The following is a 27,513-nucleotide window of genomic DNA, read 5'->3' as shown; positions in this document are numbered from 1 at the left end:
AGAATTGTTACAATCAATTTCTAATATGATGTCCTACTTCAGATACATGATGCCTAAAGTGAACACTAATCACGAAAAACTTGAGACGATTAAGTTTAATGTAAAAGTTCCCTTTTAGTGTCAGCAGTTGTACTAGAGGTGCACAAACCGGTTCCAAAGTGAAAACCAGTTCGGTTTGGTCAACAAAAAGTCAACCGGTTCGGTTTGAAACCTGTTTTGGTCAGTTAACCGCCAATTTGAGCAGTTCAGTTCGGTTTCACAGGTTTTGATCCAAATCTAGACTTTGCCGCTGCGTTTTTAACGATCAGAAGAGGAAACCATTCGGGCGGGATTTTTATAGTGAGAAGCAACATCATACTATCATAGTATCATGTGTTTCAGATTATTTTTATTTTATTAACGAATAACACCATTCAAATCATTTTATTGAAAAATTAAGAACTTCATCAAACTACTTGTACCAACTAGTTGTAAGAAATTAAATTCATGGAAGAAATATTTTGGAGTGATCTCAGTTTTATCCAACTCGGTTTGACTCGTACAAAATATTACATCATGCGTGTGCCCGCAGTTTATTATCAAGAATTGCTTGTTGATTGTGGAGAATCAGTTATTGGCAATTCATCTCTCCCCTAACTGTACTCAATTTAACATCCACTTGCTTGAATCCATGATTAAATCGATTGGGTCTCCAAAATCGGATTACATTATGATAATTATTTTTTCAAAGACATTTTAATAATACATGGCAAAAAACTTTAAGATATTAATCACCCTAAACAAAATTATCAAAAATGAAAAACCTAAAACATAATTCCATTCAAGATTAAAGTCAGTTAAAGAGAACAGAACGTCACAGTCATAGTGAATTAAAAATTTCATATCAAGCCCAGACTATACTAATATCTGGCTGGAAAGAACAATTAAAAATTTCAAACGATGTAAAAATCTAACATAAAGTCCCGGTTACATTCTATAAATCACAAATTCAAATTTTCAGCGGCTGGACTTTGAATCTAATTTACAGCTCTACATAATATGTGTTCCACAGTTGTTCTGTCAAGGATGAAAAACCATAAGACTCAAGCTGCCCCTTGGATCCATAAATATGCAGACCTTCCATATGATAAATACTCTGTGGAAGATGACTTATGCCCGCACCGTCTAAATTCAACACTTTCAAACATTCTAAACTCCCAAGTTCCTCAGGCAATTTCCCAACTTGATGACACTTCGTGAGATTTAAATATGTTAAACATTTCATCTTACAGATACCGTTGGGGATGTCTTTTAAGGATCTACACTGGCTTAGGTCTAACTTCTCTACACGTTCTAAATATCCAAGTTCCTCGGGCAATTTCTCAAGTTGATTACAAGAGAAGAGATTCAAATATGTTAAACTTTTGATCTTACAGATACTGTTTGGGATATCACGTAAGGATCTACATTCCTTTAGGTCTAACTTCTCTAAACATTCTAAATGCCCAAGTTCCTCTGGTAATTTATTAATTTTATGACATCCGGAGAGATTTAAATATGTTAAACATTTCATCTTAGAGATACCGTTCGGAATATATAGTAAGGATCTACAATAGCTTAGGTCTAACATCTCTAAATGTTCTAAACAACCAAGTTCCTCTGGTAGTTTCTCAACTTGATGGCAACCAGAGAGATCAAGATATGTTAAACTTTTCATCCTACAGATACTGTTTGTGATATCTCGTAAGGATATACATTCCTTAAGGTCTAACTTCTCTAAACATTCTAAACACCCAAGATCCTCTGGCAATTTCTCAACCTGATGACAACCGAAGAGATTTAAATATCTTAAACTTTTTGTCTTAGAGATACTACTCGGGATATCTCGTAAGGATCTACAATAGCTTAGGTCTAACTTCTCTAAACGTTCTAAACATCCAAGTTCCTCAGGCAATTGCTCAATTTGATGACAACCAGAGAGATCTAGACACGTCAAACTTTTCATCTTACAGATACTGTTCGGAATATCTCGTAAGGATATGCAATCCATCAGGTGTAACTCCTCTAAACACTCTAATCTGCCAAGATCTTTGGGTAACTGCTCTAGAAGCAAACAATAGTCAATTTCAAGTGATTTCAGATGTTTTAACATATAAATGCTATCTGGAAGCTGCTTAATCTCTTCAATACTCACAAAACATAGCTTTTCAAGGCATTGTATCCGGTCCAGATCCTCGGGCACCTTAGGAATTTTGCCTTTAAGTGTAAGCTCTCTTAACTGTCGTAAACCACATATAGTTGTTGAAAAAGACTCAAGGTTTGTGCAAGAACATAGACCAAAAGAAAGAAGCTTCTCAAGATTTCCAATCGATGAGGGTAGAGGTTCATCGTATTCGCATCTAAACTGAAACTTTGGCATAGCGCTGTTAGGATGTAGTGGACACATATCTAGGGGCATTGCATACAATTTTAACTTGGCTAAAGAATCCTGACTAGGAAATACAATCGGTTTGTCAACCAAAAAATAATCAAACCTCAAGCAACCTTTTAAGTTTAAGTAGAGAAGCTTTTTTAGGCAGCTGACTGGAGCATGAATTTCTTGAAGATAAGAACATCCTACAAGTATTAACTCCTCTATATGTGGAGTCATCCCGAGGTTAAGGTTACTCACCTTAGAATGAGAGAGGTTGAGGAATTTGAGATTGGGACATTCATTGAGCATGTGGAGTACTACAAAGTCATGACATCCTTCAAGAACTAACTTCTCGAGATGTGGGGTCATCCCAAGGTCAAAGCTTTTCAACTTTGACCAGCTGAGGTTGAGGTATCTGAGCTTATAAAAAACCTATTATAATTAAGAAGAAACAAGAAAGATGAATATCAGTGTAGTGAAAAAAACAATGAGCATAATAAAGAACCATGCAAACCAATCATTCAATCTTGCATTATTCTACCTTTCTTTCTCCCACTTCCCAAGTTGAGAAATATTTCCCTGACACATTTCAAGGTTAACAAGCTTATTTGCTCTAAATGTTTTGGGTAAAGACCAAAAAGGGTATCTATGCCAACATAGAGATCGCAAAGCATCAGGTAAGTATTCGCCAACTTCATAAACTTTCCATTCTCTAGGTCCATATGGCATGTAAATAAATCTAAGTTCTTTCATCTTTCTTAGACCTTTCAAAATAATTGTTGGATCGACATCGTGACACTCCAATTTTATACATTTTGTTTCTTCGGTACCCTATAAATAAAAGCTCATGTGAATCTTTAATCACAAAAAAAATAAAATGTTCTAGTCCTCCACAATGCGTATAAACTTGAAACTTACCGATTCATTAATCAATATATCTTCAACTTCCTCTTTAATCCATAATCGACTATGTCGGCTAGGCTCATTAGGGTGAAAACGCCGGACAATATTCCAACCCATTTCTTGAATATGGTCATGGAAACCCAAGCGGTCAAAATTAGAAATAGTTATCAATGATTTCTGCACAAGAACACTTAAACCAATGTGAGCATTAAATCCACAACTTTCAAGTATTCTAACTGCATGGTCTTTTTTTCATATTTCAATAAGCATACAACATCTAGGAATATTTCTTTATGATCATTCTCTAGACCATTATAACTTATTTCCAATCTTTTCAATGTCTTGTCCAACGGAATTGTTTTTAGTCTTTCTATTGCATCTGCCCATTCATGCTCACTTCTATCACAAAGATGTGAACCCAAAACTTTGATAGTTAAAGGAAGACCGGCAGCATAATGTACAACTTTTCTTGATAGCTCTTCATACCCTTGAGTAGGAATCTCTTTCCCAAATGCAACCTACTGAAGAGGCAAATTGCTTCATGATCCGATAACAAATTGACATCATGAATAAATTTTATTCGGTGTGCTACCAATACTTGCTCATCTCTTGTTGTAATGATGATTCTACTTCCTGGCTTAAACCAAGTGAACTCACCTGCTAACGCCTCAAGTTGCTCTATATCATCCACATCGTCTAGAACAAGAAGAACTTTTGTACTAGGCATAATCTTTTTCATTATACTTTTCCCATCAGAAACACTAGCTACGATTTGATCATTTAACAAAGCTGAAAAGACCTGTTTTTGCAATTCCTTCAAACCAGACAACGAGCCTTTTGAAACTTCCCTCACATTCTCAACAAAGCTTTTACCCTCAAACCAAATGGAAATATGATCAAAAACAGCTCTCGCCAAAGTTGTCTTTCCACCACCTCCCATCCCCTTGATCCCTATCATGCGTGATGAAAGGTACAGACAGATATAGAGGAAATCGAATATATTTCTTATATCAATAAATCATACAAGGGATTGAATTAAATAGGAGGAAAATAATCTAAACATGGAAAAACTAATCATGGAAAATATTGTCCCTTAATTAGAAGATCCTCTCCCTTGATTGTAGACACTAATCGGTCTAGAATGTTCTAACATAATCAGTCTAGAATATTCTAACACTCCCCCTCAAGTTGTGTAGTGGGATCTTCAATACCCAACTTGCATAACATTACTTCAAAAATTTTTGTTGCAACCGCTTTCGTAAGAATATCCGCCAACTGCTCTTCAGACCTTATGAAAAGAAGTTCCACGGTGCCATCTTCAATTTTTTCTTTTATAAAGTGTCTGTCTATTTCGACATGCTTCGTTCTGTCATGTTGGACAGGATTTTCTGAAATTTTAATTGCAGCTTTGTTATCACACATTAACTGAGTTGGGAGATTTAGAGGGAAACCAATCTCGTTCATCAATTTTTTAAGCCACAGAATTTCTGTGATCCCTTTAACGATGCCCCTGAATTCTGATTCTGCACTTGATAGAGACACTACCTTCTGTTTCTTGCTTCTCCAAGTGACTAAGTTTCCTCCAACTAAGGTAAAAAATCCTGCAGTAGATCTTCTATCATTTGGACTTCCAGCCCAATCCGCATCAGTAAACGCTTTAACATCCAAGTGTCCATTGTTCTTAAACACTATACCTCTTCCTGGGGTACCCTTAAGATATCTTATAATTCTCATAACTGCTTCCATATGCTCTAACTGAGGTTGATGCATGAATTGACTTACCACCCCAACAGCATATGCAATGTCTGGTCTGGTATGAGCCAAGTAGATTAGTTTTCCTACCAGCTTTTGGTATCTTTCACGATCTGCTAGCTCAGCCCCTTCAGTAATCTTGAGTTTATGATTTACTACCATTGGAGTGTCACTTGGTTTGCAATCTACCATACCTGTTTCTGCCAACAAGTCCAGAATATATTTCCGTTAAGAAATGAAAATTCCCCCTTTTGACCGGAGAACTTCAATCCCTAGGAAATATTTTAGCCTTCCAAGATCCTTCATTTCAATTCCTTAAAATAGATTCTTTCGAAGTGAAATGATTTCTTCTTCATCGCTTCCTGTGATGATTATGTCATCAACATATATTATTAGGCATGTAACTAAATCTCCCATCCTCTTTAAGAATAGGGTATGGTCAGCATTACTCTGTTTGTACCCATATCGCTTCATAGCCATAGTAAACCTTCCAAACCATGCACGCGGAGATTGTTTGAGCCCGTATAAAGCCTTTTTTAGTTTGCACACCTCATTTTTTTTAAAACCATCAGAAAAACCCGGTGGGGCTTCCATATATACCTCCTCTTCTAGATTTCCATGTAGGAAAGCATTTTTAACATCAAACTGGTGAAGTGGCCAATCTTTGTTTGCTGCAACTGAAAATAACACCCTGATAGTATCAATTTTGGCAACCGAAGAAAAAGTTTCAGAATAGTAGATGCTATATGTTTGGGTATATCCTTTAGCTACCAACCTCGCTTTATATCGTTCAATCGTTCCATCAGCTTTATACTTGATGGTAAACACCCACCTGCAACCAACCGGTTTCTTTCCTGCAGGCAACACACACTTCTCCCTTGTGTCATTTTTTATAAGGGCTTTCACTTCTGTATTCATAGCCTCTTGCCATTCAATCTTCTTACTTGCTTCTTGAGCTGTTTTTGGAATATTTTCTGAAAGGATTGTGGCCGAGAAGGCTTTCGCAACATCAGCAACTCTCCCCCTGTCTACATTTACCGGGTACCTAGAAGACCGAGACACATGTTCTGGCGAGTATCGATCCGCTGGCACACCTCTATTTTTCCTTGGAGGAAGGACACGAGACTGTTGTTCTTCTGGTTCAGTTTCTGGAACTGGGTTGTCACCACGACTATTTAAATGATCATCAAAAATATCAGGAGATTCATTTACCTCTTGTTGGACATCATCCGAAGTAGATTCATTGGTTGTGTAAACTGGTTTGTCAGCCAATCTATGTTGGTCGTGAGAGACTCGGTGGCTCCATCTACCCGCTCTGTTGGAACAGCATCGGAACAACTTTGGTCGGGACAACTTAGGTGACCTAACCAATCTAGAGATTCCCTAACTCTCTCCCCTGGAACGCTAGATTGGTCGGAAAAATAGTATTCGGACTCCAAGAAGTCACAATCCATAGTAACATGGACATGACGAGTGACTGGATTATAACACGATACCCCTTTTGATGAGTGGCGTATCCTACAAACACACACCTTTTTGCGCAAGGTTCAAGTTTATTCCTGTCAGTCTTGGGAATATGGACGTACATCCAAAGACACGTGGTAATAGGGTTAAGACAGAAGGAATAGGAACTTGACTTGCTAGTGTTTGTAAAGGAGTTTTATGTTTTAGAATTTGAGTTGGAAGACGATTAAGAAGGTATACGGACGTTGCTATTGCTTCAGGCCAGAAATACTCAGGAGTTTGAGATTCAATTATCATAGCACGACATTTTTCAAGTAAAATTCGATTTTTTCGTTCAACAACACCATTTTGTTGAGGTGTGTCGTGACACGTGGTTTGATGGATAAGACCATTTTCCTGAAAGAAATTTTTCATTGACTGATTTACAAACTCTCCACCGTTATCAGAGCGAAGAATTTGTATTTTCTTGTTGAACTGTGTTTGAATCATTTTATAAAACATAAAGAATTTTTCAGGAACCTCTGATTTATGTTTCATAAAATATACCCAAGTCATTCGAGAAAAATCATCAACAAACAACACAAAATATTTAAATTGATTTTTATTAGAATTTGGAGCTGGACCCCAAACATCCGAATGTATCAAAGAGAACACAGACTTTACCCGAGTATTACTCTGGTAAAAGGAAACTCTATGATTTTTAGCAAGAATACAAGTTTCACACTTCATATCAGTAGATTTATTCAAAAAAAGACTCGGAAATAACGACTTAAGGTACCCAAAAGACGGATGGCCAAGACGACGACGCCATAACCAAAGTTGTCTATCAGCCGTTCCGTGAGCAAGCATGGCATGTCCCTTGTGAGTCACCTCATCAACATAGTAAAGACTCCTCTCTCAGTACCACGCCCAAGTATCTCCTTCGTAAGAATGTCCTGCAAAATGCAAAATGTTGGATACATTAGTACTACACAGTTCAATTCTTTCGTCACATGGCTCACAGACAATAACTTTGAACATAATGTTGGGATATAAAGACACTTGTTTAGCTTCATTTTCTTAGAGAATTCAATTGAACCTCCTCCTTTGACCTTAACCCGTTCTCCACTAGCGGTCTCGATATACGTTTTGGATGAGGGAGACATATTTAAAAAATCTTCATGATCATATGTCATAGTATCCGTAGCTCCACAATCAAAAATCCATTTAGTTAATTTTTTTGAACTAGTTTTATGTGTGGAACTAGTTTGATGTGCTTTAGATTTTAGATTAAAAATACTAGGGCCTGCTTGTCATATTCAAAACAATTTGGACTAAAATATTTGGGATTAAGAATTGAAGGGTCTGGAGTATGATTTCTCCAAAACCCTTTACCTGCTCCATCTTTTTGATCGATCCCAGCAGCCACACCACCAAAACCAATCAGATCTTCCTCCTGTTCCAGAGACGCCGATTTTTCTGATTCACCCCTGGCGTCCCGGCTTCCAACGACGGCAGCCGCCTTGCCTTGCTGCCCCGGTTTCTCCCACCATTCCGGATAACCAACAATCTTGAAGCATGTCTCCTTAGTATGTCTTTTCATCTTACAATGGGTATAATATAGCTTCGATTTATCTTCTTTATCTTTTCCTCGCAGTGGCTCTGAACGGGTTTTTGGTCTTCCGGTTGATTCCTTTCCTACCAGACCCAGGCCGTTTCTTAATAGTGCAGCGATTTGCATGATTAATTCATCGGGTATTTTGGTCAAAGTGGTGTTTTGGTGGGAGGGGTTTTGGTCTGCCATATTTGATTGCAGGTTTCAATTATGATTAGCTAGGGTTTTGATGAGCTTATGAATTTCCAGGATTATGCTCTGATACCATGATGAAAGGTACAGACAGATATAGAGGAAATCGAATATATTTCTTATATCAATAAATCATACAAGGGATTGAATTAAATAGGAGGAAAATAATCTAAACATGGAAAAACTAATCATGGAAAATATTGTCCCTTAATTAGAAGATCCTCTCCCTTGATTGTAGACACTAATCGGTCTAGAATGTTCTAACATAATCAGTCTAGAATATTCTAACAATGCGGACATCATCGGAACCAATTTCTAAAGATGAAACTACATCCTTCACCCGGGTCTCCATGCCTACTAACTTCCCATCATCACATGGGTTAGTGAAGCGTAGCTTTAGTGAAACATCATGAACAATTTGTTGGATAAATTTGGCTTCATGCCTATGTTAAATAAGATTCAATTAGATTACTCGGAATCCTACATGAAACATAAGATGACATTGATGTACCTATTAAACACAAATTTGAAAGAAAAAAAATGAAGAATACCCATTGAAAGTGTTCTTCAACTCCATCCCCGCCAACCCCGCCGCTTCATTCAGAGCATTCCTCCATTTTCCAACATCATCTTCATTTTCCTGTTTGGCAAAGTGCGAAATGATATGGACAAGTTTTAACAAAACAATGACAAAATATTTGAATCAGAAACTTCTTCTACTATAAAACACAAATCATTCACTGAATAATATAAGTAGAACAAATACATATATAAAGATGCTACCAGATCGTCTATGAAACCGTTCAATATTGAAGAAGAAGATCTGTTACAACAAGATGCTACAATATAAAAAAGACGTTGGAGAGGTAGAGCAGAGCTCCAACTGCCCTTTTCATGTTTCGCAAAGGCTTCTCCAACTACCCCACTTTGGTGCCTGACTTCAGTGGGCTCTACATCATAGAAGATGGGGTAAGCAGTCTGCGACTCTGCTCCATCGTCTTCTGGCACTCCATGATCTTTACGAGTTCGTCTAAACACCATGATGAAGCTGCATAGTTCTTGGAGAAAACTATTATGTAAAATCTCAGAGCCTTCAATGGATCTGACGAGTTGCTCCTTAATCCTTTCCCCTTGATTTTTTCATCATCTTTGTAAGTTATAATGCCTTTCTGGTGAAGAGCATGATAGAGATGATCAACAAAGTTCTTACGTGTGTCTTCACCCCTGAAACTTATAAAGACATCATACTTGAAGCACTTTTGAACGGATGAAATTGAAGTAGACGCCATTGATTGTAAGCTTCAATGATCGAATGCAATGAAATTTGTATGATCTGATTGCAAATAAACTTGTAAGAGATGATCGAATATGCCTTCAAGAGTTGGATATTTGAGTGGAAAATATGTACGTTCACTTAGGTTGAGGAGTGAAGCCCCTTTTTTGGTGAAGATAAGATACGACTTCTAAACTGACTATTCATGGCAAAAAAAATGTAGGGAATTAAATTAGGCAAAACATCTTCATACACCACCATGGATACGAGGCTCGTATAGGGCTATACGGGCTGTATACCTGAGTTGTTGAAGACCTATATGACTCGCATAGGACTATGCGTGTCATATAGGCCTGCACAGTTACCATAGGGGTGGTGTATGAAGATCGCACCCCTTAAATTATTACTTTTGCTCCAAATAAATATGTTAAATAATTCTTTTAGTCAGCTACTGTTTAATTTTCAAAGTAAACCTTGCAACAGAAGGCTTGTAACAAAATACAAATTATAGGATTTATATTAAGGAATCAAAAGGAGATATAAGCTTAATTTTTTTTATTAATTTTACACTTCAATATAACTTTTTTTATGGCTTAGTCATCCATAAAAGAAGATTGAATCTTCATGCCTCCCATAACTTAATTATGTCAATCAATCATTGGACAAAAATCAAATGCACAACACATGGCTTTTAGTCCAAATAGCTCACCTTTATAAGTGTTAATATTTTTCCGTTGTAGAGCATATAGAGATGATTAACAAAGTTCTTACGGGTGTCTTCACCCCTTAAACGTAAAAAGACATCATGCTCGAAGCTCTTTTGAACGAATGACGCCGAAGTAAATGCCATGGCTTGAAGGAATATTATATGAACCGATAAGAGACTCATAATCCTGTAGACGGTTTACTACTCTATAGAAGATAAAGGTTCTTTCTGCATAATAAAAAAAAGACAAAGATCATAAAGATAAAGCAATGCTAATTGTTTACTTAATTACGCGTAATGGCCATTCATCATTGTAGTGGTATTTCTCGACTTTACTTTATTAGTTAGTTAATTAATTATATTACTAAAAGGTGACTTTTATTACATGATCTGGGCCACTTAGAAAAAGTAGAACAATGCTAAAACCTTTGAAAGTGGCCGGAAGGTAGTGGGTAGGAGCTGGTCCAGTGAAAATTGATTAAAAAAGAGACCTCTGAATGTATGTATACTTTATTTATTGATCAAATAATATGAAATCTATGTTAAACAGTTAGATGTCATTGCTTAAAAGGATCAAATAGGTTTTTTTAATCTCCCATAAATATAATTAAAAGTAGTGTTTATAATAATAATAATAAAATCAAACACACAACTTATTACGTTTCTCGCACAAAGAATCACTTCTATGCAGATCAGCCGGATATGGTACACACAACTTAATATGAAAAGTGTAAGATGTCACACCCCAACATACGACGGAAATGTCGGGACAGGAACTGATTGCTCACAGCTTTTCAAAGGTTATTATCATGCAATATTGGAAATTATATCTATTAAAAATATTTAAATAAACAATTACAGTTAAGTACATCACGTATAAAACAATTACAACAATGATTAATTAAGTTTGTATTCTAAAAAACATCTCTACGTGATCTTCATCTTGCTAAACAACCAAGCTGATAACCTGCAAATGCGTATAAAATATATTTTTGTCAACAACACATGTTGAGCGAGTAAAACACCAATTTAAGACACAACAGTAATAATATATAATAAATAAAGAAAGATGCAAACTATTCCTGTGAGATAAACAGTTAAACCATAGCACATACACAAACAATCAACCATAAAGAAAGGGCTAAACCGTTTCCATGCGAATGGGCATTGGTTACCAAAAATGAGGTGTCGGTGAAACCATTGTCAATGCGTCGGACGCCGGCCACTACGACGGTCGTATGATCATACTAGACTGAGAATATGTTGGACCTCTCCGAATGCGGTTCAAATAAAGCAAGTAAGCAAATAGTAAGTTAGGCATAAACTGATACACACACAAAGATTAACAGTTGCGGTTTTGAATATTAGATAATATATAAATACTGTAAATACACATAAGTCCCCAAAACGGTTAAAATTGAGTTAAAAGGGGGAGTGAGATACTCACCTAATCGGATGAACGAAAAACAAGTGATGATGTGAGAAAGATGAACCCTTCGGGATACACCGACAAGGATTCCTAGTTAAATATAATAATATAAATTAATTATAAATGATATAACATAATTTAATGAGTTAAGTTTCGATGTGATTTGAGTTATGATTTGTGATTAGTACGTTATTGATCGATCGATCTCTACAGTTATTATTACTATGAAATCATTATTATTTAAATAAACATGAGTTGAATAATTATATAATTATTTAAATAATATTTAACTAAATGTTTACATATATAAATATATCCTGTAATATATTAATTAATTTAAGTCAAACATTAAAATATACATATCTATCATATAGTATACATCTTGGACTATTAACGAAAATCAAATTTTATAAGTATAGTTAGTACGTTTAAAATACAACCGTTCTAATTGTTAAAGAATGATATATATGTATATATATATAATATATTTCTATATATAAAATTAATATAAACAAATTTATAAAGGACGTTAAACGACGAGAAAACACCAGTATTGGTGTTGGGTTTTAATAAATTAACGTGGATTTCTTATTATTAAAATACACTTGTACTACATACATACATACATACATACATACATATATTTATACAAAACTTGCAACGAGATTTATTGACGAGAAAACGTAGACTCTAAGATGTCAGCTTTATATAAAGAAATGTTTATTTGATATCAATATTAATTATAATTAATTAATAAATATTTTAAAACCAATAAAAATAAATAACCAAAAAACCGCGTCCAGGGGGCTCGAACCCACGCCCCTGGCTGGTTCAAGGAGTTAAGCACAAACGCACCCACCACTTGCGCTGGGGTGTCATTTGGTTAAGTTTAAAACTAATAAATTAAAACCAGAAACATGTTTATCCCCAAATCCACACAAACCCTAGAATTCGCAATTGACGAATCTGTTGTTTGTTTGTTCAATTCGTATTAGGGCTTTTGTATTACGGAGCAAAACGAACATGCTAAACTGTTTAGTTACCTCAAAATATGACGAATCTAAGGACGAGATGAACAGTCGTGAAACAAAACGATGAGGTTAGACGCCTTGCAGATCGTTATATGCCAATTAAGTATGGGGTTTGAATCACGATGTCCCGCAGATGGTGTATGCCAGTTTAATTGTGTTATTATGATGTATAGATTGTAATTCAAGAAAAGCTCATATGACGGTTTTGGTTAATATCTTACTAATCTATTAAATCAATACAATTTGCCACATGTCATTCTACTAGGCTATTCACCTAGGCTTCCAACTCACCAAATTTCCATTCTAAGAGTCTCTATTATGCTGCCATGTGTAATCTCACAAACTATCTAAACCTTAGAATTTTCCACCATCATTTTAATCATTTTAATTTCTCTCTCTCTCTCTCTCGGCTTAATTACTAACTCCACCATCTTCTATATTCCGGTAATGTAGATCGAGATTAATCGTTTTTCGGTAAGGTTATATATTATACTTTAATGGCCAACAATGTTATATGATTTTCCGGCAAGGTTATATCTTTTTCCAGCAACATCATATTTTCTTCCGGTTATTGTAGATCTAACCTTTTTATCTTTATTTTCATTGTTAAGGTTCTAAATCAAAAACGGTGATGAAGCTAATATTTCTACGTATTTACGTTATTTCGGTAAGTTATTCCGGTAGGTTTTCCGTTTACGTGTTATATCTATAGCAATGGGTGTTTTGTATTTATTTGAAGTTTTTTCCTGTTTTTTTGTTATGCATGTTTTTATTCTAGGTTCTAAATATAAATCAGCTTCATCCATATTCAGTATCATTATTTCATTTTTCCGGTAAGACACATTTAAATTATCTGGTTATAAATTATAATTCTAATATTTCATAATATCAATGTTATAACAAAACTTTATTATTTCAGGTAATTTACTTGATTGATTTACGGAAAATTTGATTATAGTTTCTTAATAAAAAACAGAGATACCATGGTTATTATCAATATTTGTTATTTTCCGGTAAGACTTTTAAATATTTCGGTTATGAATTAAATATCAAATGTTCCATAACATAAATATTAATATTCTACTTTATAATTTCAGGTAAATGTCATGAGTCATACAACCTAATTTCAATTTAAATTCTACGAAAAAATCCGAGTACCATAGTCATTCTCACAATTTCGTTTTTCCGATAACACCTTTAAAATTTTCTGGTTATTAATTATAACTAAAATACTCTATAATATCAATATTAATATTTGATTTTATTATTTCAGGTTATTAATACAATTGATTTAGTTTGACTTTCCTTATAAATAATGGTCCATTATTATTTGACTACAATATATTATTTTATATAGATTTAAATTTTGACTAAATTTTAAAACATAACTTATATTACCGTATTTTTATAATTTACAAAACTATTTGATTTCTATTTATATTCTAATTTAAAAAATCAATTATCGTTATAAATTTAATCACCATATATAAGTATATATAATGGATAGTTATATAATTTATCGCGCACTCAAATTTGACCTTACATATTTAAGGTCAATGCTTTGAATATGGTAATTCTAAACAATTTTGGTATATGATTAACCATTAATTTTAATTAATGGTCCATAATAATAATAATGATTTGACTAAAATATATATTTTTATATGCATTAAAATTTTGACTATATTGTTACATTTAAATAACTTAATTTTAGAATTAATGATCAATAATTTAAATAATAAGTTGATTAAAATTTTCAAAGATAAGTTATATTACCTTATTTTGATAATATTTTGATAATTTACAAAACTATTTGATTACTATTTATATTCTAATTTCAAAATTTTATTATCGTTTCTATTTATATTTATATCTTACATAAATAAATATATGTAATGGATAGTTATAAAATTGATCACACACTCAAATTTCACCTTACATATTTAAGGTTAGTGGAGGTTAATGTTTTGAATATGGTAATTCTAAACATTTTTGGTATATGATTAACCACTAATTTATAATTAATGGTCCATATTAATAATAATGATTTGACTAACTTATATTATTTTATATACATTTAAATTTTGACTATATTGTTACATTTAAACAACTTAATCTAATTGTGTTTATAAAGGTTAATAACTTAAGGACCATATACAATATATACAATATACAATATTGTATATATATATACAATATCTTTGGTAATTGTACACAATATACAATATTGTATATATATAAATTACAAATTCAAATTAACTTTCCGATAATTGTATGCATCTTTGGTATATGATTTAGACTTTATTTTATAATAATGATAATGATTTGACTATAGTTTTCAACCTTTATATGAACTTTATAAAAATAAGTTATAGACTTTAATATTAAAAAATCGAAATTAAAAATTATCTTCCAATCTATTTCAATTTTAAATCAATATTATAATCTCTAAAACTACTACGAATTATTTCGTACTTTCGTTTTAAATATTACCCAAGTTTGAAATATATTGTTAGTTCAAATACTATCATTTGGACACAATATTGAACAATATTGAAATATATCATATATTTTTAAGTACAACATTTTCATTTGATTAAATTTATATTATGTTACATATATATTATGTTTTAAATATGTTATACCGCGTGTAACACGGGCACTATCCTAAATCAATATTAGAATCTATGTTTCTTTTAAGAGATTTGAATCACTTGAATCTTGCTAATGTTAGAAAAGAAAGGGAACATTTGGATTTGGAAAATGAAGTTAGCGAGAAGGGAAAATGGTTGTTAGAGTGTGAGAACTACGAGTCAAATTTTGATGATCTTCTAAACTCTTTGGAATATGAAAATTAAATTTAAGGTCACACTTATTAAACAACTTAGTTATGCATGAATTTGTTGTTTAAATTTATTATGTTTGTTGACATGTTTTTCCACACGTCGTAACACGGCCTATACCCTAGTTACTAATACGTATCTTATTGATATGTTTTTCCCAATTAGTTAAGTCAGTGTGCCCGTTTAGGCAACATAGGTGATTCACAGCGATCAATTCCATATATATCACGATGATTAAGGTTGAAGACACAATCTGGGTAAACGGGTTCATGGTTTACGGGTTTTGGATCATTAGGTAAATGGGTTTGGATAATAATATCCAGATCTTGCTAGATAGTCCCTAGACTATTGAGGTGGGTATAAAATATGGTTAAAGTTTGGTTTAGGGTTCAAAATGAATATAAATGAAAGTTTGTTTACATATATTTAAATATATAAAAAAATATATAATAAACAATTGATGATATGGAAATGATTACTCGATAAACTCGGTATTTTTATTAGTAAAATATTCCGAGCATAAGGGCGGGTCAGGTATAATATATGGAGAAAACCGAGTTGTTACCGTCTACCATAAAATCTTATATGTCACTCTCACGTCGCTCCCCATCCCATTTAAAACTACCAGATTGCTTGATTTCCAAATATTGATTTAACTCGTTTATTTTATAAATCAAACCCGGATTACTTACATGGGTCATAAAACCTGAACTACACCCTTTCGACTTCCAAAAACCCAAAACCTTCCTGCTCATCCTCTAATCTCTCTCTTTTGATTTCTTAAATCAACGGTTTTTATCTCATCTAAATCTAACTTCACACCATAATCCAGTAATCTATCGACCACCAAAACCCCCTAATTTCGAACCATAATGGTTTCGATTTTGAGTCAACGTCGTCTTAGTTCTAAATTGGTTTCAATTATTGTTAGTGTTTGGCTTAATCGATCCAAATCAGGAAAATTTCAGGCATTGTACTTCTCAATGAGTTGCTATTTACTTATGGTTTACACTTGTAATCTTATCATAACTTTCACGTATTTCTTAGGTTAGGTTGAAGATGATGTTTGTTTTCCACCTACACCAGTGGACTTTTATGGTTGAACTCCAAGTTTAGTTATTTGGCCTCTAAAGTCTTTTGCTTTTTTCTTTCGGCTCTTGCAGATAAGAACTGAACAAAGCTGGGACTTCATACCCGCTGAAGGTATTCTTTCCAGTTTAATTAATGAAAAATCGTAGTCATTTGTTTTATAGAACCAAACGAATTCGGTCGTTGTGGTCGGATTCTATTATGGATTTCTGACCACATTCTCCATAGGACCCTCCTATCTCTTTCTTCTTCGAGCTCACGTTATGGAAGAATGAGAAGGAGCCGAGAAGAGGGTATCAGCAACAACTGGTTTTATTACGGGACAGCTCATAATATTCATATCGATCTATTATGCGCCTCTGCATCTAGCACTGGGTAGACTTCATACAATAACTGTCCTAGCTCTACCGTATCTTTTGTTTCATTTCTTCTGCAATAATCACAAAAAACATCTTTTATTATGGATCTACTACCAGAAATTCAATGCGTAATCTCAGCATTCAAATTGTATTCCTGAATAATCTCATTTTTCAATTATTGAATCATTTCATTTTACCAAGTTCAATGTTAGCGAGATTAGTCAACATTTTTATGTTTCGATGCAACAACAAGATTTTATTTGTAACAAGTAGTTTTGTTGGTTGGATAATTGGTCACATTTTATTCATGAAATGGATTGGATTGTTATTAGTTTGGATACGGCAAAATCGATCTATTCGGAAGTACATTCGATCTAATAAATACCCTGTGTCAGAATTTAAAAAGTCAGAATTAAAAAAAAAATGGCTGGTATCTTTAGTATTTTATTATTAGTTACATGTGTCTACTATTTAGGCAGAATACCGTCACCTATTTTTAGTGATAAACTGAACGAGCTCGACAAAATGGAAGAAGAAGAAGTTGATTATATGTATGGTAATCAAGAAAATTTGAGACTTGCAAAAAAGACTCAAACCCGCGCCAGGGGGCCGGTTCAAGGAGTTAAGCACAAACGCACCCACCAGTTGTGTTGGGGTGTCATCTGCTTAAGTTTAAAACTAATAAATTAAAACCAGAAACATATTTATCCCCAAAATCCATACAAACCCTAGAATTCACAATTGACGAATCTGTTGTTTGTTTGTTCAATTCGTATAGGGCTTTTGTATTACGGAGCAAAACGAACATTCTAAACTGTTTAGTTACCTCAAAATATGACGAATCGAAGATGGACGACGAGATGAACAGCCGCGGAACAAAACGATGAGGTTAGACGCTTTGCAGATTGTTATACGCCAATTAAGTATGGGGTTTGAATCACGATGTTCCGCAGATGGTGCATGCCAGTTTAATTGTGTTTTTATCATGTATAGATTGTTATTCAAGAAAAGCTCCTATGACGGTTTTGGTTAATATTACTAATACGTATCTTATTGATATGTTTTTCCCAATTAGTTAAGTCGGTGTGCCCGTTTAGGCAACATAGGTGATTCACAGCGATCAATTCCATATATATCACGATGATTAAGGTTCAAGACACAATCTGGGTAAACGGGTTCATAGTTTACGGGTTTTGGATCATTAGGTAAATGAGTTTGGATAATAATATCCAGATCTTGCTAGATAGTCCCTAGACTATTGAGGTGGGTATAAAATAGGGTTGAAGTTTGGTTTAGGGTTCAAAATGAATATAAATGAAAGTTTGTTTACATATATTTAAATATATAATAAACAATTGATGATATGAAAATGATTACTCGATAAACTCAGTATTTTTATTAGTAAAATATTCTGAACATAAGGGTGGGTCAGGTATAATATATGGAGATAACCGAGTTGTTAAATAAGAAACATTAGATTAATTATTATTATGATATAGTTTGAATTGGAGTAATAATAATCGCTCTAGTTCATGTTGCTATAACGTAAGAATCGTAACACTACGTATCCTTTTTGTCAATAAGTTTTCCCTTAAATTTATTGTGCTAACATGGGTTCAAATTTTCAACCCATTGGAGATTAGCATAAGTTTTCAGAGCGATTTGATGCCTGAGATTAGGCAAGATACGGTAAAGAGTTTACGTCACACTGTGGATGAGTTTCGTGAAACAAAAAAATCTTTATTATCATCTTATATATATCTTCGGGCTTCTTAACCTTTTTTGGCTTGTATGATTTTCCAACTTTTAAAGGGTTTGATCTGATTCATTTGAGATACAGAAGATTTAGTGTAGTGTTACAAGTTCAAGAAATTGGTTTAGTTTCAGAAAGAAAAAAAAATGAAAAAGCAGATAATAGTTCTTAACTCAATTTTGACCAAACAAGCGGTTAAAATAGACACAACCCGTCTAACAAAACATGTTCATGTCTTTGATACTAAATAAATCCAAACCCGTGAAATTCATGTTAGGCTCACGACGTAACACAAATTCACACCCCTAACTACCGATTTAAAAAAAAACGTACGACCCACTAACAATGGGAAGATTGTCAAATATATAGACCCGTTTATTCCCAAACCGATTCTACAAAGTCTTGGGCCAGCTTACCACATACACAATAAATAAAAACCAATAACAAAACTTGTGTCGAAAGATACACTACAACGAACGACTCATGCAACTACAGTACAATACATACTCTTTAAGCTTCATTTGCAGACACTCCTGTTCGGTCAACAAAATCGTGGACTGGTCAACGTTCAATGACCACGACAATTCTCACTTCTCGGGCTGTTCCTTGTTGGGATCCTCTTCCTCCTCTTCCTTTTTTTCTTCCTCCTCTTCCTCTTCTTCTTCTTCTATTTGAGGATCGTACGGTAACGGAGGCGGTAATGGTGTTTTCATTGGACTAAATTGAGGAAAGATATCGGGCCTCCTACCGGGCTTTGGCCTCTCCCATTCCTGTCATATAACACGAAACGGTCAACTGTTTGGACTTCTGATACAAAATGTAACGAAAAAACATATTTTGGAAACATGGTGGAGAAGAATGTTATGTTTACTAAGGGTGTGCGTGGTACAGTTTTGAGCTGAAACCAAACCGAAAACCAAAATTTCGGTTTTTGGATGTTTTGAGCTGAAATCAAACCGTAAACCAAAATTTTGGTTTCATTTTTTTTCGGTTTTTGCCATTTCAGCGTGACAATTTTTGGGCCGAAAAAAGAGTTGGCCGAAAATAATGAGTTTAGACTATTATACATTTGACCAAAAATATTTGAGTTACATGTTTATTAAATTCTTAAAAATTACTTAAAATAAAAGATAAAAAAAATAAAAGTTTAGAAATTCGTTTTTTTGTTTTCTTTTGTTTTTTTACATGCAAAACCAAAACCGAACCGTTAGTTCAGTTTTTAGAAAAATAAAAAACCAAACCGTAGGTTTTTATTTTGGTTTGGTTTTCAGTTTGGATGCTTCGGTTTTTTGGGTTTCAGATCGGTTTTTTCGGTTTCTTGCATACCCCTAATGTTTACTTGTATGCTATATGAGATTATAAACCTTTGACCAACTAACGTGGTCAAACGGTAGAAACTAGAGACATCTGGCCACCAATCATACGCAACATTTTTATTTTTAAAACAAAATTTTATCCAGTACGGGATTTAGCCGCTACAATCTAGTTTTCTACAGTTATATAACTACATCAATAATTCTTATTTTCTAAAGCCTTCTGGTAAATGATCAGTGCCAAAATTGGTTTCTTGACGAGGTTGTAATCAGTTAACCCTGTCTTTGACCGGTTCATTTTGGTTTCAACATTTTTGAAGTGGTTTCAAGAGTGTAACCGAACCGAACCGAGCCCAAACTTGACTCATGTTGACTTATGAAAGCTCGAGCTCTTTTTCTAAAGCTCAAGCTCGGCTCGTGTGTTGTTTCTCCATAATCAGGCTCAGCTCATTCATTATTTATTAACTCATTTGTATACGTTTTAAATTATGTTAAATATTTTGATAAAAACATTAAACAAGCCTAAGCTCAACTCGAGCCCGTGTAGTACCTTAGACGAGCCAAATCTAAGCTCGAGCAAAATTAATACATAAAAGTGAAAAAGAGATATAACTAAAAAAAATACAAAAGGCTCATTAAGGAGCCTAAACAAGCTTCCCATATAAAACTCGAGCTCGGGCTCAACAACCAAACGAGCTTAACTTGAGGCCCATGCTCAAAAAAGCTCGACCAGCTTCGAGTTTTTTATCAATCCGAGCTCAAGTAGCTCACAGGCAGCTCGACCCGTTTTCACCCCTAACTGATTTCAACGGAGATGGTTATGTATCGGTCCCGGACCTACCGTTTCAATCGGTTCCAAGCTGGTTTATTTTCGGTTTTTACTTTCTAGTATCAACAATAGTACTAGAGGGCAGTGTTGCAAATGTTGGGTTCGTAGGCCTTGTTGGCCCGGTTTATTATATGAAGTCAAAAGAGGAGACGGGTGTGGGCGGTCGGGCCCAAGCCCGGCCCGGTTTAGATTTCTTGCATAATAATTTACTAACCCTAGTTCAGTCTCTATATAAACAACATTATGTACTTGTAATATTTGGTCACTCAATAAAGATATACCTAGTTGCCACCCGTGGACGTAGGTCAGTTTAGACCGAACCACGTTAAATCCTCGTGTTCGTTTATTGCTTTCGTGGTGTGTTCGGTTTCGTGTGTGCGTTTAATCCTAACAAGTGGTATCTAGAGCTTAGGTTCAGATCACACGAAGAACACGTTGAACCAGCCGAGTCGCCGCCAAACCATCCAGCCGCCGCCACCCTACTGCGCTAGGGTTCCGCCGCCGCTACGGTTCTCCGATTGTCGTTAGGGTTTACGCCGCCGCTGTTTCGCCGCCACTAAACCCAGCCCGACGATCGCGACTAGGGTTCAGTCCACCGCCATACACCACCAGTAACCACCGTAGTTATTCACGCCGTCGATCAGTTCGTTTTCGGCAGTTCAATCGCTGATCAAAGAAGATTAGAACTTGTTGTGATAGTATGGTCTGGGTGTTAGTTTAGAAGAAGAAGGTTGAGGAGTTCCGATTTGATTTCGGTAAAAATTTGAGCAGAAGAAGAGAGTGAATTTTGTGGGTAAAGGCTTTGGGAATTATTTTTTCTTTTGTGGAGAAGCACGTGATCAAAGTCCCAAACCAAGAATTCATTTTTTTAAGCTTTGGACCATCAATTTTGGGCTACATAACACTAGATCATTTTGCTCAAGAAGTTCCAGTTTCTTTTTAAGCGAGATCCATTTAAGCAAAGGTCGAGCCAAGAACAAGTTGAATCAGGATTCTATTGTTCATTGAAGAATCGTTGTCAATCAGAAGGAGTCATTTAAAGAAACAGAGAACCAGTGCCAACCGCGTTTGTCAGGTTTTATCGTTTCAGTTTAAAATTTCAGTTTCTGATTTACAGTTCGTATTTCCGCTGCGGTTTAAATAGGTTGATTTTTAACAGAGTTCAGTAGAACAGTCGTTAAGTTCAGGCTCGTGTTGCTGTGTCTGTCTTTGTTTTTTTATCCAGTTTTTCGTTTTAGTCATTGCTATGGCAGAAGACGGAAAGTTTTCGATACAAAAGTTTGACGGACAGAAGTTCGGTTGGTGGAAGATGCAGATTGAGGCACTACTTTGTCAGAAAGACTTGGATGTAGTGTTTGAGGATGAAAAATCAGAAAAGATGTCAGAAGCAGATTGGAAGAAGTTAGACAAGAAAGCTAGGGCTTGTATTACTTTGTCGTTGTCGGAAGATGTGGCGTTTAACATCATGAAAGAAACCACAGCACGTGGTATGATGGAGGCGCTATCCAACATGTATGAGAAGCCTTCGGCAGCGAATAAAGTCTATCTTATCCGAGAGCTAGTGACAACAAGAATGAAAGAGGGTGGGTCAGTTACAACTCATATCAATAATCTTAATTCGATCTTGTCCTGCTTAGTGTCAGTTGACATTAAGTTTGATGATGAAGTTCAAGGCCTCTTGTTATTATCCTCTTTGCCCGACAGTTGGTCGCAAACAGTGACTGCAGTTTGTAGTTCGTCTACAAATATTACTTTCGATGGGATTCGAGATCTGATTCTGGGAGAAGATTCAAGACGCAGAAGTTCAGGTGAATCATCAGGCAATATGCTAGTCACAGAAGGTAGAGATAGGGGAAAACAGCGAGGCAGTGGGAGCAGGAAGAGGAGTCAGTCTAAGACTCGTAAGGATATTGAATGTTGGGGTTGTAAAGAGAAAGGACACTCCAGGAATCAGTGTCCGAATGGTAAGAAAGAGGTGAACGTTACAGAAGACGACACAGATGACGGGGTCAGTAGTGATGAGGCTTTGGTTTGTAGTGTTGAGAGTAGCGTTGATGCTTGGGTGATGGATTCTGGTGCATCGTTTCATGCCACTCACTGTAGTGAAACGATGAAGAATCTTAAATTTGGGGATTTTGGAAAGGTTCGACTAGCGAATGATGATATTTTAGAGGTTACGGGTATGGGAGACGTTGATTTGATAACTTCAGTCGGTACTTCTTGGACTTTGAAAGACGTGAGGGTTATTCCAAGTTTGAAGAAACGTTTGATTTCAGTTGGGCAGTTGGATGACCAAGGGCACGATGTTAAGTTCGGGAATGGGCAGTGGAAAGTAGTCAAAGGGAATCTCGTGGTTGCTCGTGGCAAGAAAATGGGTTCGTTGTATATGGTCGATATGTCATCAAAAGGAGTGGATCCAGTTTTGGTGAAAGACAAAATCCGGTTCACAGAATCTCGTGGGCAGAAGAAGGTTCGTTTTGCAAGTAACAAACCCAGAGCCAAAGTGAAGATTCAGGATGAACGAGCTAGGAAGGTTAAATCAGTTGGGGGACATCGTGACAGTGGGAGCACATGTCGTGTTTCAGTTACAGTTCCAGGTCGACAGTGGATTAAGAAAACCAGTATTCCAGCTGTAAAAGTCTCTCCAATGAATTACTTGCTGAATATGGAGAGTGTTTGTTCTCAGGTTATCTCAGGATCCGGTAGTTCGTTACAGTGGGAGCCGGTAGGGACAGAGAACGGGTCAGGGGCAGTTTCAGCCATGACTGACGCGTTGGAGCTCCGGGGAGCTTCAACGAGCCTTCAGGTTAATTGATGAGAAGGCGGTGGCAACTAGAAGAAGTTTAATGTTCAGATTACAGAAGTACAATCAGGAGTGCAGACGAGAGTACTCAAGGCCTCCGAGTGGGAGATTGTTGGGTTCGTAGGCCTTGTTGGCCCGGTTTATTATATGAAGCCAAAAGAGGAGACGGGTGTGGGCGGCCCGGCCCGGTTTAGATTTCTTGCATAATAATTTACTAACCCTAGTTCAGTCTCTATATAAACAACATTATGTACTTGTAATATTTGGTCACTCAATAAAGATATACCTAGTTGCCACCCGTGGACGTAGGTCAGTTTAGACCGAACCACGTTAAATCCTCGTGTTCGTTTATTGCTTTCGTGGTGTGTTCGGTTTCGTGTGTGCGTTTAATCCTAACAGCAAAAATCCCGACTAGGCACCGAATAATCCCTGATTAATCGCTAGTCCCCACTTCACTGATTAATTTTGGGCAAGTCGGCTAATTAAATCGGTCAACGGTCATATCCAGCCAAAATCGGCAGTTTTCGGCGAGATTCCGGCCAAAATCAGCGATTTCCTGCAAGATTCCGACCCAAATTAGTGGTTTCCAATGAGATTCCAACCAATTTTCGGCCAAAATATGTTTGCGTATATATAAAACCAAATATTACATATAAAAATGTGCCCGCGTATGTATAAAACTGAAAAATATATATTAAAGTCCGGTCCAATTAATCCCAATTAACCGCTAGTCCCCACCCCACCGGCTGACTTAGCGGTTTTTGCAGTGTAGAGGGTGCAGAAACCATCAACAAAAAGTCAAAACCAGTTTCTTGACCGGTTTTGGTCGGTTAATTGCCAGTTATTTATTGGTTTGATTTCACTGGTTTGGAACCGATTTCACTGGAAAGGATTACAACCGGTTTCAAAGAGAGCCGGTTCCAAACTAGTTTGGTTTGAAACCGGTTTCTTGACCCGTTTTGGTCGGTTAACCCCTGGTTTTTACAACGAAAAGGATTACAAACCGGTCCCAAACCTAAGGTTCCAATCGGCTCAAAATATTTATACAAAGAACACTTAATTCTATAAATATGTTTCACAAACTCAAAATCAGGTTTAACTAATCAACAATTACTAGCCTAACATCAAACTAATACATCAATTAACAAAACCCTAAAATAATAATAACTTACAATAGGGAAATCGAGAGGGTTACGGCGCGTGAGCTTCTCCTCATCTGGAGCCATACACACAACCCTCTTCGAATACGACGCCGTTTTGGTTTTGGTTTTTATCATCCCGTGGCGTATTGAAAACAACGAGACTGAGGATGAAGAAGAAGATAAGGTTATAACTGGTGATGATGATGGTGGAGCCCGTGAATTTGAGAGTGAGTGTACGGAGGTGTAAATCGCCGACATGGTTTTTTTGAGGGTTTTGGCCGGACGGAAGTACTTGTGACACCCACATTTGTTGACTTTCTCTCTCCACATTCGAGACACATGTCAATTCCCCATCATTTTAAAATGTCCATAACTTTTTCATACGATATTATTTTTTTTAAAAAAATCATCATAATAATAAGTGTTTTTATCTTTAATATGAGTATCATATTGTTATATAAAAATAAAAAAAAATAATGAGTTTTTTTAATTGTGTTTTTTGTTGTTCATTGTGTTTTTAAAAATAAAAAAACCATCGGTTTTGAAACCGATTTTCATAACCTATGTTTTTACGTGTTGAACACTATACTGATCGTCAACATGTCCTTAAAACTTGTAGTTTAGAGTTCTTAATCGTCTAAACTAGCCGAATCATCAACTGCACGTTGTTCCGTGAATCTCACTGTCGCCGATTCAGATTCAGGCGAAGTTAGGGTTTAGGCGAAGTTATCCATAACTTCGCCTGGAGCTTAAGTTCGCCTGAGGCGAAGTTATCCGTAACTTCGCCCGAAGCTTAAGTTCGCCTCCGTAACTTCGCCTGAAACTTAAATTCGCCTGAGGCGATGTTGTGATGAGGCGAAGTTAACCTTAACTTCGCCTAAGATCAATTTTACTTAGTATTAATTAGACGAACTTAAAGCTGAAGCGAAGTTGTTCCCAACTTCGCCTCACCTTTAACTTCGCCTAAACAGAGTTTATCGCAACTTCGCTCATGGTAACAAAGCGAGCTTGTGCTATGTCTTTTTGTCGTTCTAACTTGGATAGTTTGTTGCAGATATGGCTGCGGTAGCTGGTGCTGGTGGTGCAGGAGGAGATGATGGTGACAATCAGAGAAAATTTTTCCCGGGTCACAATATGTATATCACTCTAGACCCGGAGGCGAGCGGTGTGGACGACTATCGCGAGATTATCACTTTCCTCCTGCGCTCGAGGATCTTTCACGCGATTACCAACACTCTGCCGATATCTCTGCCGAATATCGAAGACTTCTGGCAGACGGTCGAATACGACTGCCGTGTGGAGCCCCCGGTCATGAGAGCAACGGTGAACAATCAAAAAGTTCAGTTCAATTCTGAACAGATCCGGGTGGCACTACGGTTTGGAGAGGAGACTCGAGACGATCCTACAGAGTTCGTAGCTCCCTTTCGTGATGGAGCGTTTCTTCGAATGGGCTACTGTGGTCCATTAGGAGATACCCAGAGGAGGAAGGGTTTCCTTCTAGACCAGTGGCGCTTCCTCATGCACGTTATGATAGTGTGCATGTCGGGGAGGAAGGCGGGCACAGATGGTATGGGTGCGACCATGCAGCCTGCGATGACTGCACTGACCTATAACAAGCGTTATAGTTTCAGTCAAATGGTCTTCTACGAGATTGACAGACAAAGAAGGGCGATGTCTCGGGAGCGGTTCATCATGTACCCACGCTTTTTACAGATGATATTGAACCATGTGGCTCCGAGTCTACCTCAGAGACGCCCGATCAGATACGTCGAATCAGTGAGCAAACGTATCTTTGCTCAATGCCGCACGTCGAGTGCGAGGAGCAATCTTGAACGTCGTCCCAGGCATACTCCTCTATTTGGGTTTTTAATCAACCCAGAGTATGTTCCTGCTGGTGGGGACGAGTTCAGAGATCCTCAACCGCAACAGGCAAGAGCAACTCAAGCTGTTTCTGCTCCTGCTGTGCCTGTTGTATCAACTGCTGAGGATATAGACCTTGACGCTGTTTTTGGAGGTCAATGCTACTTTGACATGGATCAAGTTGAATAGGTGCAAGTCTCAGCTGCACAAGGTTTGGGTGTGAGTATGACTAGAGCAGCTACGTCGATGGCTGACTCCGATTTGGATGAAATTATGAATGAGGGGAGACGGTTGATGGTGTCTAGAGAGAGAACGATTGGGAAGAGGAAGAGAACGGAAGATGATGATGAGTCGGAAGAAGAAGAAGAAGACATACATAAGCTGATTAGAAGATCAAGACGGGAGAGGACAGGTGCTGGCATGGGAGCTGGAGAGACTTCAAGGACTGTACGATTTGCTCCGGCCGCACTGTCTGGTATTTCCATTGTTCCTTCTTCTGTACAGGTGACAAGTACAAGCGCTGCGGATGTTCCCGTGGTGGCTACATCAACAGCTGGCATTCCATCCACCACTACCATCCAGACGTCGACTCCGGAGATCGTGTCACTACCACCTCCAACGCTTACTCAATCGGTGGTAGCTGCTCGTTTTGTGGAGTCAACGGTCGTCACTGCTGCAGGGTTATCAGGTATGATACCACCTGCGGTTACGCCTGCTTCTGGTGTCTCGCCTTCGCATACTTCAGATTCAGAAAGAATAGCTTCACTAGAGCGGATCGTGGCAGAA

General features: G+C 36.4%; 1 protein-coding gene and 1 pseudogene across 1 annotated transcript; both read right to left on the bottom strand.

The window, feature by feature from the left end:
• Nucleotides 1–1,021: 1,021 nt before the first annotated feature.
• Nucleotides 1,022–27,513, bottom strand: part of LOC143622460 (TMV resistance protein N-like) — a 123,221-nt pseudogene continuing 96,729 nt past the window's right edge.
• On the bottom strand, nucleotides 19,142–25,139 carry LOC143622416 (uncharacterized). Its single transcript, XM_077093573.1, has 2 exons — nucleotides 24,898–25,139; nucleotides 19,142–19,550 (listed from the first exon to the last, which is right to left on the bottom strand). Exons 1-2 carry the CDS (start codon nucleotides 25,123–25,125, stop codon nucleotides 19,368–19,370), a joined length of 411 nt encoding a protein of 136 aa, XP_076949688.1. The 5' UTR covers nucleotides 25,126–25,139; the 3' UTR covers nucleotides 19,142–19,367.

Source organism: Bidens hawaiensis, unplaced genomic scaffold (genome assembly GCF_021521415.1).
Source record: "Bidens hawaiensis isolate Kalapana, Puna unplaced genomic scaffold, B.hawaiensis_p1.1 tig00003141_1, whole genome shotgun sequence".
Taxonomy (NCBI): Eukaryota; Viridiplantae; Streptophyta; class Magnoliopsida; order Asterales; family Asteraceae; genus Bidens; species Bidens hawaiensis.
Note: the sequence above shows the minus strand (reverse complement) of the source record. Positions and strands in the feature narration are given on the sequence as shown.